The sequence below is a fragment of the Lupinus angustifolius genome, chromosome LG19 (genome assembly GCF_001865875.1).
Source record: "Lupinus angustifolius cultivar Tanjil chromosome LG19, LupAngTanjil_v1.0, whole genome shotgun sequence".
NCBI classification, from domain to species: Eukaryota; Viridiplantae; Streptophyta; class Magnoliopsida; order Fabales; family Fabaceae; genus Lupinus; species Lupinus angustifolius.
Genome location: NC_032027.1, coordinates 6,942,394 through 6,955,439, shown reverse-complemented (window position 1 = coordinate 6,955,439; position 13,046 = coordinate 6,942,394). Strand labels below are relative to the sequence as shown.

The 13,046-nt window shown below is 35.8% G+C and overlaps 2 protein-coding genes across 2 annotated transcripts; one reads left to right on the top strand and one right to left on the bottom strand.

The window, feature by feature from the left end:
- Positions 1,771-2,583, top strand: LOC109333950 (uncharacterized mitochondrial protein AtMg00810-like). Its single transcript, XM_019569530.1, has one exon. The coding sequence runs from the start codon at positions 1,771-1,773 to the stop codon at positions 2,581-2,583; it is 813 nt and encodes a 270-aa protein (XP_019425075.1).
- LOC109334250 (heat shock cognate 70 kDa protein 2-like) lies at positions 4,194-7,516 on the bottom strand. Its single transcript, XM_019569901.1, has 2 exons — positions 7,184-7,516; positions 4,194-6,106 (listed from the first exon to the last, which is right to left on the bottom strand). Exons 1-2 carry the CDS (start codon positions 7,395-7,397, stop codon positions 4,371-4,373), a joined length of 1,950 nt encoding a protein of 649 aa, XP_019425446.1. The 5' UTR covers positions 7,398-7,516; the 3' UTR covers positions 4,194-4,370.

The window sequence follows — 13,046 nt, the reverse complement described above, 5'->3', positions numbered from 1 at the left end:
CCCATACATGTGAGGTTGCCAAACAATATTACCATGGTTGCCAACCATTCAGGAACCATTCATTTAACGCACACACTTACTCTGCATAATTGTTTATACATGCCTAGTTTCAAATACAATCTAATTTCTATTAATAAGTTGGCTTGTTCCTTAAGATGCAAGCTTGTCTTAATAAGGATTTTTGTTTGATTTAGAATATGACTTCCTCGAAGATGATTGGGCATGCTGAAGCCTTTAACAGTTTATACATTCTAAGTAGAAATCATAAAGTTGTTGATAAACACTTACATGTAGTTGGATCTGTAAACAATCATAATGTTCCTGTTTTTTATGTTTGGCACCTTAGATTGGGCCATCCTTCCTTATCTGTTTTAAAGGATATAAATAAGCAATTTCCTTTTGTTAAGTTTGATTCTAAGCTTGTTTGTGATACTTGTCATACTGCCAAACAATCTAGGCTACCATACTCAAGGAGCTCCTCTTTCAGCCTTAAGCCCTTTGACCTCATACAGATGGACATTTGGGGTCCTCTTAGCATCCCTACTCTCCATGGACATAGATACTTCTTGACCATTGTGGACGATTTTAGTAGGTATACATGGGTTTATCTTATGACCAATAAATCTGAGGCAAGGAACTTGGTGCATAACTTTTTTCAGCTAGCCAACACCCAACACAATAAGAAGATCAAGGTCATTAGGACCGACAACGGCTTGAAATTTATTCAACCCAATTTCTATGATCAACTTGGTGTCATTCAACAAAAATCCTGCGTTGAAACACCACAACAGAACTCTGTTGTTGAAAAAAAACACAGGTACATCCTAAACACCACTCGTTCCCTCATTTTCCAATCTAACATGCCTAAAGCTTTTTGGGGCTATGTTGTCCTTCACTCTATTCATCTGATCAACAGGTTTCCTACCCCTGTTCTTAATTCTAAGTCACCATATGAAGCCTTGTTCAACAAGCAACCTGGTCTTAGTTGCCTGCGTGTGTTTGGATGCCTTGCTTATGCTTCCACCCTCACAAATAATAGAACCAAGCTTGATCCTAGAGCAATCAGATGCCTCCTCCTTGGTCATGCCATTGGGACTAAAGGGTACCTTCTATACAACTTGCACATCAGGAATATTTTCTTGTCTTGCAATGTCATCTTTCATGAGCATATTTTTCCTTACCAAGTCATATCCAATTCTGATAATGAGTCTGCCAAGTTTGAAGGTATCCTACCCTTGCCTACAACACCATCACCTTCCCCCAACCTTCTCTTTCATGATGACACAATTATCAGCCAAACCAGTATGCCCTGCATTGATCTCCCAACCACACTCCTACTCCTCCAACCTCACATATTCCTCATACTACTGAAGCTCCCACTAGAAGGTCCCTTAGGTCCATACACCCACCTAGGTACCTCCACGACTACCATTGTAACTACTTGAACTCTGTCCCCACCTCACAACATCAGAACATTAAACACCCTCTTGAACATGTCCTATCCTATAACACCCTTTCCACCAACCAGTTAAATTTTACTCTGTCCATCACTTCCCATATTGAGCCAAAAACCTATAATCAAGCAACAAAATACATTGATTGGGTCGAGGCCATGAACAATGAGCTTGCTGCCTTACACCTTATGCTCATGTCATCAAACTTACCACCATTCGGTTACTGTTGGCTTTGGCTGCAACACAAGGCTGGACTTTACACCAGCTTGATGTCAATAACGCCTTCCTTTATGGGGACCTTGATGAAGTTGTATACATGACCTTACCCCCTGGTGTGCATAGCACCAAGCCTAATCAAGTTTGTCAATTAAATAAATTCTTTTATGGCTTGAAGCATGCTAGTAGGCAATGGTTTGCCAAGTTATCCTCCTATCTTCTTTCTTTGGGATACAAACAATCCCAACATGACCACTCTCTCTTTACCAAAACCAATGCCAATTACTTCACTGCCTTGTTGATCTACGTTGATGATCTAATATTGGCTGGAAATGACACAAGTGAGATCCAATCTGTCAAAGGTCATCTTGACTCACAATTTAAAATCAAGGACTTAGGAAACTTGAAATATTTCCTAGGCCTTGAAGTGGCTCGTTCTAAGATTGGCATTACATTATGCCAACGAAAATATGCCTTGGACTTATTACATGACACTGGCTTTCTCACTTCTAAACCTGCTCCAACACCCATGGTTAAAACCAATCATTTGCACCAAAATGACAGTGAGCTTTATCATGACCCTATATCCTACAGACAGCTTGTAGGTAGGCTTCTCTACTTGACTAACACCCGTCCTGATATTACTTTTGCTGTGACCCGTGTTCTTATATACATAAAGGGAACACCTGGGCAGGGCCTCCTATATTCTCCTACATCCATCATACAAATCAAAGGGTTTTCTGACTCTGATTGGGCTACATGCCCCGACACTAGGAAATCCATTTCTGGTTATTCCATGTTCCTAGGAGACTCCCTTGTTTCATGGAAATCTAAGAAACAAAATATTGTTTCTAGATCATCTTCTGAGGCAGAGTACCATGCCCTTACCATTGCATCTTGTGAAATTCAATGACTAACATATCTCCTCAATGACTTCCAAGTTCTTTACAAACACCCTGCTCTATTATATTGTGACAACAATTCGGCAAGGTACATTGCTGCCAATGTTGTTTTTCATTAACGTACTAAACATGTTGAGATTGATTGCCATGTTATTAGAGAAAGATTAAACAACAAACTCCTTCACTTATTACCAATCTCCACTTTTGCTCAAGTAGCAGACATTTTGACCAACCATTGGAACCTACTCTCTTCAAAAACAACTTAAGCAAGCTGGGAGTGATTAATATACATCTTCCAGCTTGAAGGGGGTATTAAATATTGCCCTTGGTTGATCTACTAACAGGTTGGTCTACTAACACTTAGCCCATGTTTTGAAACATGAGGCAACTCTTTATTTGTTTATTGCAGGTTGCAGATTGCAAATTGCAGGCCTTTTTCCCAGTTCTGGTTGGTTCGTGATCAAGCCTTGATTGATAGCTTATTCTTCCCTGCTTTGGATTGGCTTTAGTAGCAGAGCATCTCTGTTTTAAGCACATGTTAAAAGTGCCTCAATTAGTTTGTTAGGAAGTAGTTGCATTCAGTTTTTTCTGTTGCTTTCATTCCAAGCAAGACCAACCGATATAAGAGTATAGTCCTTGCTTTTGTAATTCACTGAATATTCTACTTCTTCAATAAACATCAATACACAATGGAATCCTTTAAGTCCACCTTCCTATTCCATACGTTGCTTTAGTGTTCCTTCTAGCAATCTCTTAGTTTGATTTCTAATAAGTGACTTTGTTGACATCATGAAGCACAACATCTGCTCCAAATGAATACAATGTGAGTACCTTAAACAACCTTATCAAATAAAACATAGCTGATTAAAAAGATCAATCTGACTTAGTTCCCAACCCAATTATGATAACCCAAACTAGTTACATCGTAATTGTGTTTGCTGGTGGATCTCCAATATCGTATTAAACAGGTTATCATGAGCACATGGTAAATTTCCTATTCAGCTTTAGTGGGATAACATAAATTTAAAGTTTAAACAAGAATTTTATCATAGAATAGTGCAACATATATCAGTTCCATGAGAATGGAAGAATTTTTAGTTTACCAACAAAGTTCACAGTCAAATGCACTATGAATAAGTCTCAACTAACTCAAAAACAATGGTTCAAATATAGAAACAACGATGCGAGGAGGGGAGAAATCATTACTTTCGTTGACATTGAAAAGAAATGAAATTGAGACTTGAGGGGTAGGAGAAATGGGCACACATAGAATGTGGGGAAAGTTAGTGTGTTTCCTAGAAACATGGGAGAGTGAATATGGAAATCACTCCAAGGTAGTCAAAACGAGCTCAAACAGAGTAGAGATTGTAAATAGTCATTTCCCTTATGATTAGAAGTTATATTTTTAATACCAGTAAGAATATCACTTACCCTATGGATAAGAAACTAATTTCTCTCGGGATATGTCAATGCCCTTCTCAACAAGTATGTAACAAATGCTGCTCCCATAGGGTCTTAGATCTCTAGACCAATACACAGGTGGTGGTATTAGAATTCATATTCATTTGGGAGAAAAACCATAGAAGGACGGCATACTTAAACAGTGAAATACGGCAAGAAGTGAAATAAAAGCTGTCTTTGATGCTTATATAAAAACAATGCGTACTTAAACAGAAGGAAAGATATGAAATAAGCTGTCTTGATCCAAAACTAAAAACAGAAAATTAAATCCAATAGAAATGCAACAAACAGTAGAACTTAAATTCAAACAAAAAATCCTAGATGAAAGGAACTACACTTAGTCCACTTCCTCAATCTTGGGTCCTGCACCACTTCCGCCTGAAGGAGCATCAGCATACTCAGCTGCTCCGCCAACATCAGGACCAGCACCACCCTGGTACATCTTGGCAATGATAGGGTTGCAGATGCTCTCCAGTTCCTTCATTTTGTCTTCAAATTCATCTGCCTCTCCCAGTTGGTTGCTGTCGAGCCACTGAATAGCTTGCTCGATCGCGTCCTCGATCTTCTTCTTGTCATCTGCAGCAAGTTTCTCTCCGATCTTGTCATCCTTGATGGTGTTCCTCATATTGTATGCATAGTTTTCCAATGCATTCTTGGCCTCAACCTTCTTCTTATGATCTTCATCCTCAGACTTGTACCTCTCAGCTTCTTGAACCATCTTCTCAATATCTTCCTTTGAGAGCCTACCCTTGTCATTGGTGATGGTGATCTTGTTCTTCTGACCAGTGGTTTTGTCTTCGGCAGAGACATTCAAGATACCATTGGCATCGATGTCAAAGCACACTGTAATCTGGGGAACACCCCTGGGAGCAGGAGGAATGCCTGAGAGTTCAAATTTGCCCAACAAGTTGTTGTCCCTGGTCCTTGTCCTCTCACCTTCGAAGACCTGAATCAACACACCAGGCTGGTTGTCGGAATATGTTGAGAAAACCTGTTCTTTCTTTGTTGGAATTGTGGTATTCCTTTGGATCAATACAGTCATCACCCCACCAGCAGTCTCAAGACCAAGTGAGAGAGGGGTGACATCAAGAAGGAGAAGGTCCTGAACCTTCTCGTTGCCCTCACCACTCAAGATAGCAGCCTGAACTGCAGCACCATATGCAACAGCCTCATCAGGATTGATGCTCTTGCATAATTCCTTTCCATTGAATAAATCCTGGAGAAGTTGTTGCACCTTGGGAATTCTGGTGGAACCACCAACAAGGACAACATCATCAACACTTCTTTTGTCCATCTTAGCATCTCTTAAACACTTCTCGACTGGCTCCATACACTTCCTGAAGAGATCCATGTTGAGTTCCTCAAACCTAGCACGAGTGATGGTAGTATAGAAATCAACTCCCTCATAAAGAGAATCAATTTCAATGGTGGTTTGGGCAGTTGATGACAAAGTCCTCTTCGCTCTCTCACAAGCAGTCCTCAACCTCCTAAGTGCTCTAGGGTTGCCACTGATGTCTTTCTTGTTCTTCCTCTTAAACTCTTGCACAAAGTGGTTCACCATTCTGTTGTCAAAATCTTCACCTCCAAGATGGGTGTCTCCAGCTGTAGCCTTCACCTCAAAGATACCCTCCTCGATAGTAAGAAGAGAGACATCAAAGGTACCACCACCAAGATCAAAGATCAAGACATTCTTCTCACCAACACTTGTTGCCTTCTTGTCAAGACCATAAGCAATGGCAGCAGCAGTAGGCTCGTTGATAATTCGCATGACATTAAGACCAGCAATAACACCAGCATCCTTGGTAGCTTGACGCTGAGAATCATTGAAGTAAGCAGGAACTGTGACAACAGCATTCTTCACAGCAGAGCCAAGAAAGGCCTCAGCAATCTCACGCATCTTCATGAGCACCATAGAAGAGATTTCTTCTGCAGCAAATTGCTTTTCCTCACCCTTGTAGTTGACTTGAATCAGTGGCTTTTCAGCAGGGCCAGAAATGACCTTGAAAGGCCACAATTTAATGTCACTCTGAACAGAGGCATCACTGTATCTACGACCAATCAACCTCTTGGCATCTGAGAGAGACAGAACATATAGTAAATAAGTCATTTCATAAACCATGTCATAAGTAAACTATCTCATAAAACATAACATAAGTAGGCAGCATATAGGTCATGATATTATTTGAGTTGTTTGTTACTTGTTAGTCAATTTGTAAAATATAGTTAGAAATAATTCCATAGTCAATTAGTAAGCATATAAATAAAGCACGCCTGAAATCTTTTGCTTAGTCTCAGTTAGTAAGCAAGAATCAATGGCTTAGTAAAATAGGCCATCTCATAAACACATCAGATTCAGTTATTCGTTGGAAGTCTGAGCACTTATTAAAACAATTCCATAAGTTAATGTAGACATAGGCATTCTCACTTTCGACTCAGATTTTAGATTCAACAAATACACAAGCAAAAGTTGAATATATAGAGAGAGACATGGCAACTCCAAACATAAAAACAAACATCAAAACAGATCGATGATATGATGACCAATACCATCAATGTTTATTTAGAATTATGTCATAAACAATGTATACTTCTCAAAATTAATAATACAGTAAGATCTAGAAATACAGACTTCAGTGAATATTACAAATCTATGTAATCACAAGATCATGACAAGGGTCACAAAATACTTCGAATCTATCGATTACAATAAGTTACTTCACACTCAATACAATTATGTATCTTAAAATTAGCATTTTAACATATACAGAGCAAAACAAGCATCAACCAAAACATAAACTACATTATTCAACTAAAATATAAGCCAAATCAAACAAACTACTAAACAATAACAATAAAAGGAATAAATAATATTATCGAAAATTGCAGTAGATCTAAAAACACGGAGTAATATTACAAAACTATATAATAACCAGATCTCACGTACAGATCTCAACTAATTGATTTCAATAATTCAGCTCATATCCAATAAAACTTCCGTATATTACGATTAATTGAATCAAACATACTACAACACTATCATAATAAAGAGTTAAGCACACCAAATAATATAAAAGGCAAAAAAATACAAACTCATAATGGATCGAAATAAAGCATGAAGTTAAGCTATGAAAGTAGATCTGGTTAACTAACCGAAGACGGTGTTGATAGGATTCATGGCGACCTGGTTCTTAGCGGCATCACCAATGAGACGCTCGGAATCGGTGAATCCAACGTAAGACGGCGTCGTTCTGTTACCTTGATCATTAGCAATGATTTCAACGCGATCATGTTGCCAAACACCGACACAAGAATACGTAGTTCCAAGATCGATTCCGATCGCTGGACCCTCTCCTTTTCCGGCCATTGGATTACGAAACTAGTTACGGCGGCGAAAGGAAGAAGAGAGAGAGAAGTGAAGGTTCAACACGGCGCTGTTAGTACCGTGTTTTGAGATTCAGTGTAGAGAGGAAGAGAACTAGGGAAGAGGTGAGTTTATATAGCTACGGTTGAGGGTTTTTTCTAGAACGTTCTTTTGAAGATTTTGCTTATGAGCCGTTGGATTTGGTTGGTGGCTATTTTTTCCAAGTTTGTAGATCTGACTTTCACAAATATACTTCAAAGTAGTTGCGGCTTGCGGTGATATTTTGTGTGAATTTTGAGTAAGAACTTATAGATTGAGAAATTAGGTTTAATATCTGTATAGTTTTTATATAATTGATATATCATTTAATATTTGTTGAAGAACATATGAAAAAGGATTTAATACGGATTGACAATGTAATATTTTTAGCATGTTTTAGTAAATTATTTATTATTCATAGGTTAACATCAAAACAAAACTAATATAAATTAATAGTGGATGATATGTTGATAGTGTAAAAAACTTTACAGTCATGGTGCGCAGATTTTAAACTATATAAACAAATCTTATGTTTTAGTTGTTAATATATATATATATATTATTTTCTCAAATAAACTTATTAATAAGTAGGAATGAGAAGTGAACGGCTGACTTATAGCAATCAGTTATGGATGATGAAATTTAGATGTATCCAACAATTTTTAAAATTTAATATTTCTACTATAAGAACATACTCATATTTTATTAATTTACCAGCTGGAAAAAGCCAAAGTCTGGTATCGAAATGACTGTCATTTCTGTTAGTGATTATTTTATTAAAAAATGATTGGATCATCTTCATGTGTGGGGCATATGAGAAGCCCAATGAGTAGAGCACACCTCCTCTGTTCTGCTTCGTGCTTGGGGCAATCCTTCTTTGGTTGATGTTGATTTCCACATTCATGCTGTTGTCGTTCATTATGGCCTTCAAGGAGACAAGTTGTTGGGAGCTCTCTTGTGTATATGTGCTTCAATGCCGCCAATGATGATGGCGACGCATGTTATGTTGTCCATGAGTGGAATCTTATGATTTCTTGGTTTGGAGGTTGACTCCATGGAGGAAGAGAATAATTTTATTTCGAGTTAGATTATTTATGGCTTTACAATAATAATAATAATAATAATAAAGGAGAGGAAGCTATACATTTCTCAAAAGATAAAAACACATTCCACAATACTAAACTCATATTTAGTGAGATTTTAAGATAAGTATATATATTTTTATCTTGTAAACAAATGTTATTTCCAGGATTCGAATATTTGATCTAATAAAATGTGTAAACACTAAACAATGACATTGTTTTTTGTAAAAAAAAATTTAATTTACTAACTTAAAGTGTGTTGTTTCAGTTATTGAACTTCCACTTTCCAGCATGGAAATTTCAAGTTCCAAAAAGTGTCCATGAGTCATTATGTTATCGTTAAAATACATAATGGTTATAACAAAAAATACTAACTTGAGTCGCGAGTTAGAAAAGTGTGGATTGCCTTGATATTTAATTTTTTTGGTCATTGATTTGTTGCGTACTAATATGAATATAACAAATTACAATGGATAATTGGACCCAACTGAATTTTTTCTATAAATTTATATGTATATGATAAATTTAATAATATAATTTAGTCACTAAAATTCATTATAAAATAATAATAACATATATAATATATAATTTTAAAATAATAAAAAAATAAATTTACTAATATGTAGGAACCATGAAATGTATTTTCACTCATAAACTATCATTGTATATATATATACTATTACTATTTTTATGTATATTCATGGGTCAGATATTTTTCTCATCTCCAATGATTTTTTTTTTAAATTTAAAAGCTATTTTTAAATTTAACTTTTACACAATTTATAAAATCTTAAAATGACATTTTTTTAAGGTTTGTGGATTAAAATATTTGAATAAGAGTCACGTTCATGTAATTGAGTCATGAGATTGGTGTCACAAACCTAAAAAAGGGCTTTGGCCCAGCAAGGCATGCCATTAATTGAGTTTCACCATTTTCTCTTATTAATAATAGGCCTAAGGATTTCACCTATGAGCTTATTTAACAATTTATAATTAAATAAATTACATTCACATCTGAGTTTTAGTCAAATTAGACAAACAATCCTTTATTTTTCTACACCTATACAAATCCCCTAATTTTTATACTTTCATTACACTAATATCTCCTACATGATAAATAAGTGTAATCTTTTAAACAAAAAATAGGATAAATGTAATTAAGTTAAACAAAACATGGTATATATCGTAGAGACAAGTCCAAATAATATATAAATCAATGTATCTTTATTATTTTTGGTTATAAAATGCATCAACAATTCTAAAGAGATATTGTTTAAATCGCTCTTATAGTATATCGTAACAAACCAAAAATAATAAAGAGGTATTGATTCAAATATTATTTTGACTTGTCTCCACAATATACCATGTTTTGTTTAACTAAATTGCATTTATCATATATTTTTGTTTAAAATATTACACTTATTTCTCGTGCAGGGATAGTCAGTGTATGGAAGTATAAAAATTAGGGAGGTTTGTATAGGTGTAAAAAAGTGAGGGGTGGTTTGTGTAATTTCGCTAAAACTCATGGGATGTCAGTGTAATTTACTCTTTATAATTTATAGATTATTAGGTAAATTATGGCTAAGTGACCCGATCAAGAATTTTGTAGACTTGTTTGGTGGACATCAGCTAAAGGTATATTTTAGAATATGGAGATTATTAATTGTAACTTCTAAAAGTTGTTTTATAAAAGCAACTAAGATAAAAAAACTACACTAATGGAAAAAGATTCATCTCTAATACATGGGTCACTTTAGTAAGAGTTGAATCCTTCCCTTAAAACATGTTATACCTAGTCATCTCAATTTTCCTTAAGCAAACTGCGAATGTTGTATATATAACCCTTTGAATGTCATGAATATAAACATGAAAATCCTTAGTTAAGATTAAGATCGCCTCCATACAATCACTCTCCAACATCAATCTCTTGTGATTTAAACTCCATGTCAACCTTTGATCATATTCCATTGCTAGGAACTCAACAAGTATGGGAGTTCTAACACCAAAGCTAATTGAAGAGCCACAAATTGAAAGTTCATCATGATTGTGAATCACATTGTCATCCCTAATCAAGTTATCACTCATAGAGCATCTACCATCCACATTGAGTTTCGAAACTCCATTAACTGGCTTGCCCAACGAATACTAGATTAGAAGTATTTTGTAGAAAAACAATCCACATGGCTCCAATCATTTATATCTTGATAGCCATTCTTTATAACATAGTCCAAATCCCACAAATTATCATCAAAAATAGATTTGTTCCTCCATCTTCAAGCCCGCTAAACACCTACTAGAAATAGTTTCCCATGAGGTGGTATAGAATTCTTCATCAACCAGGAGATGATTGAGTTATTCTCCTAGAAGCTCTGACGGTGAAAATCCAGTCGATTTTAAAGAAAAATATATTCCTCATAGTCATGAAAAATATATATGATAGTTTCCACAATATTATTACAAGGAAGACAAATAGGTGAACTACATGTTTGTGGTGTACGTAAGTAGGTTTGTAGGAAGAGATTCATGAGTTGAAAGCCATCAAACACACTTAACTTTTGATGAGATTTGAAGTTTCTACAACCAGCGCCAGAGGGGCATCAAGCTACCAACACCATCAGAAGACTTCAGTCGCCAATAACCTGAGTTAGCTATGTAATTCTCAATTGCATGCTTCTCCGAAATCCAATAGTCTTCATTATCATTTGTGACTGTCGACATTGGATTACTAGCAACAATATCTCTGACCATACTGGGGAGAATTATTATTAAAGTAGATAGGTTCTAAGAGCCATCCTTCCTTAGTTCTTTCACTCGCATCATAATATCTGAAATGTGTACATAATCCAACATAGTACAAAGCTTACCTATCTTCGTCCAGTTATAATACCAAAATCACTCATCCCTACTTCCTAACTACATCTTGAAGTCATCTCGAAAAGCACATGTAACTTTCATGATGCACTTCCAAATTTTGATCTAGAAGGTTTATTATGAGCAAACAATATGGAATCATTGTTTAAGTACTCATCTCTCAAGATTTTACACCACATTTTGTCTTTATTCTAAATCATATTCCAGATTAATTTTCCAAGAAGAGAAATATTAGTTGTGCGAGAATCTCGAATCCCAAGAACTCATTTGTTCTTGTGAGTGGTGATAACATCCTAACTAACCAAATTAATAAGTCACTTGGAAGTACCACTGTTGCATAAAAAATCACGATGTATCCACATTCTCTACATTATATAAGTCAGTATGGATGTAAGCACATATTGCACAAGACATAATCTGTCAACTTTATTCAGGAGACTCGACTTCAAGCCGATAGCTTGGTTTTAATCTTAGTCAAGCTATAAGCTAGTATTAAGAGTTTCCATAGTAGTTTTAAAAAAAATATAATTTTAGTACATGACAAATTCTAACCCCCTAATTATTGTTATCATAGCTTGCAACAATTATAAATGACACGAAATAATACTTATTGGCTGAGTCGCGATGAGGTTGCTCTATTTAAGACATTTTATGGCACTGCCTAAAATGTGCAAGTAGACTATCAACCACATCGTCTCTAGGATAAAACAACCCAGATCTCTGCTATCAAATTTTTACTACATTGTATGAACTGATCTCGAATACACCCACCACAAAATGGCTACTGGTGGGAATTCTCAAAATTCCAACAATATGGCTATCAATGTCAATTCTCAAAATTCTCACAATATGGCTACTCGTGCCAATTCTTTTCCCACAATCTGGCTACAAGTGTCAGTTCCTAAAATTCCCACAATATGGCTACCCGTGCCAATTCTTTCCTTCAATACTAATTACCAGTGTCAGTTCTCAAAATTCCCACAATTTAGTTGTTTGTGTAAATTCTTAGTGCCATGAAAAGAAAGGGGGAGAAGTTTGTTGGAAATGTGTCGGCGGAAAATATGAGGGAGAAAGAAAAAGTTGTATGAAAACGCATTCAACTTGGGGCGAGTTATAATGAGGGGAGAAAACCTCTATTTATTACATGAGATTTTTCCAAGTTCCACATCTCTCCAATATAGGACTTGGGAGTTGTTTTTTTTCAAAATTCTTCTATGTGGGATTGAGAGTTTCTTTGATTTCACACCCAAGAGTTCCCACTAATATTTTTCAACAAACCAATTGCCAACAATCCTCCACTTGAAATTAAAAAACGATTTTCGAGAATTTATGTGGTCTCAATAAGATTGTGCATAAACAAATGTGTCATGCGACTTGAACCTTTGCATAGTGAATAAGATCCAGATTTTACTAGAGTGACTCATAGTCTTGAACTCTATCTCGACATCAAACCACACACAACCTTTTCAAAGATGTATTTTGTAAAGCCCGTTCATTAAAGGTCATGCACATCTATCCCAGTATAGTGAACACTCTAGAAGTTTATGCACCAAAATTTCCTAGGAAATGGCCCCTAGTTCTACATTCATATAGGCGAGTCTATCAAGAGTACTTCTGTAGCATAGGTACTCCGCTCCAATTGGAGTATAGATCTCATTAA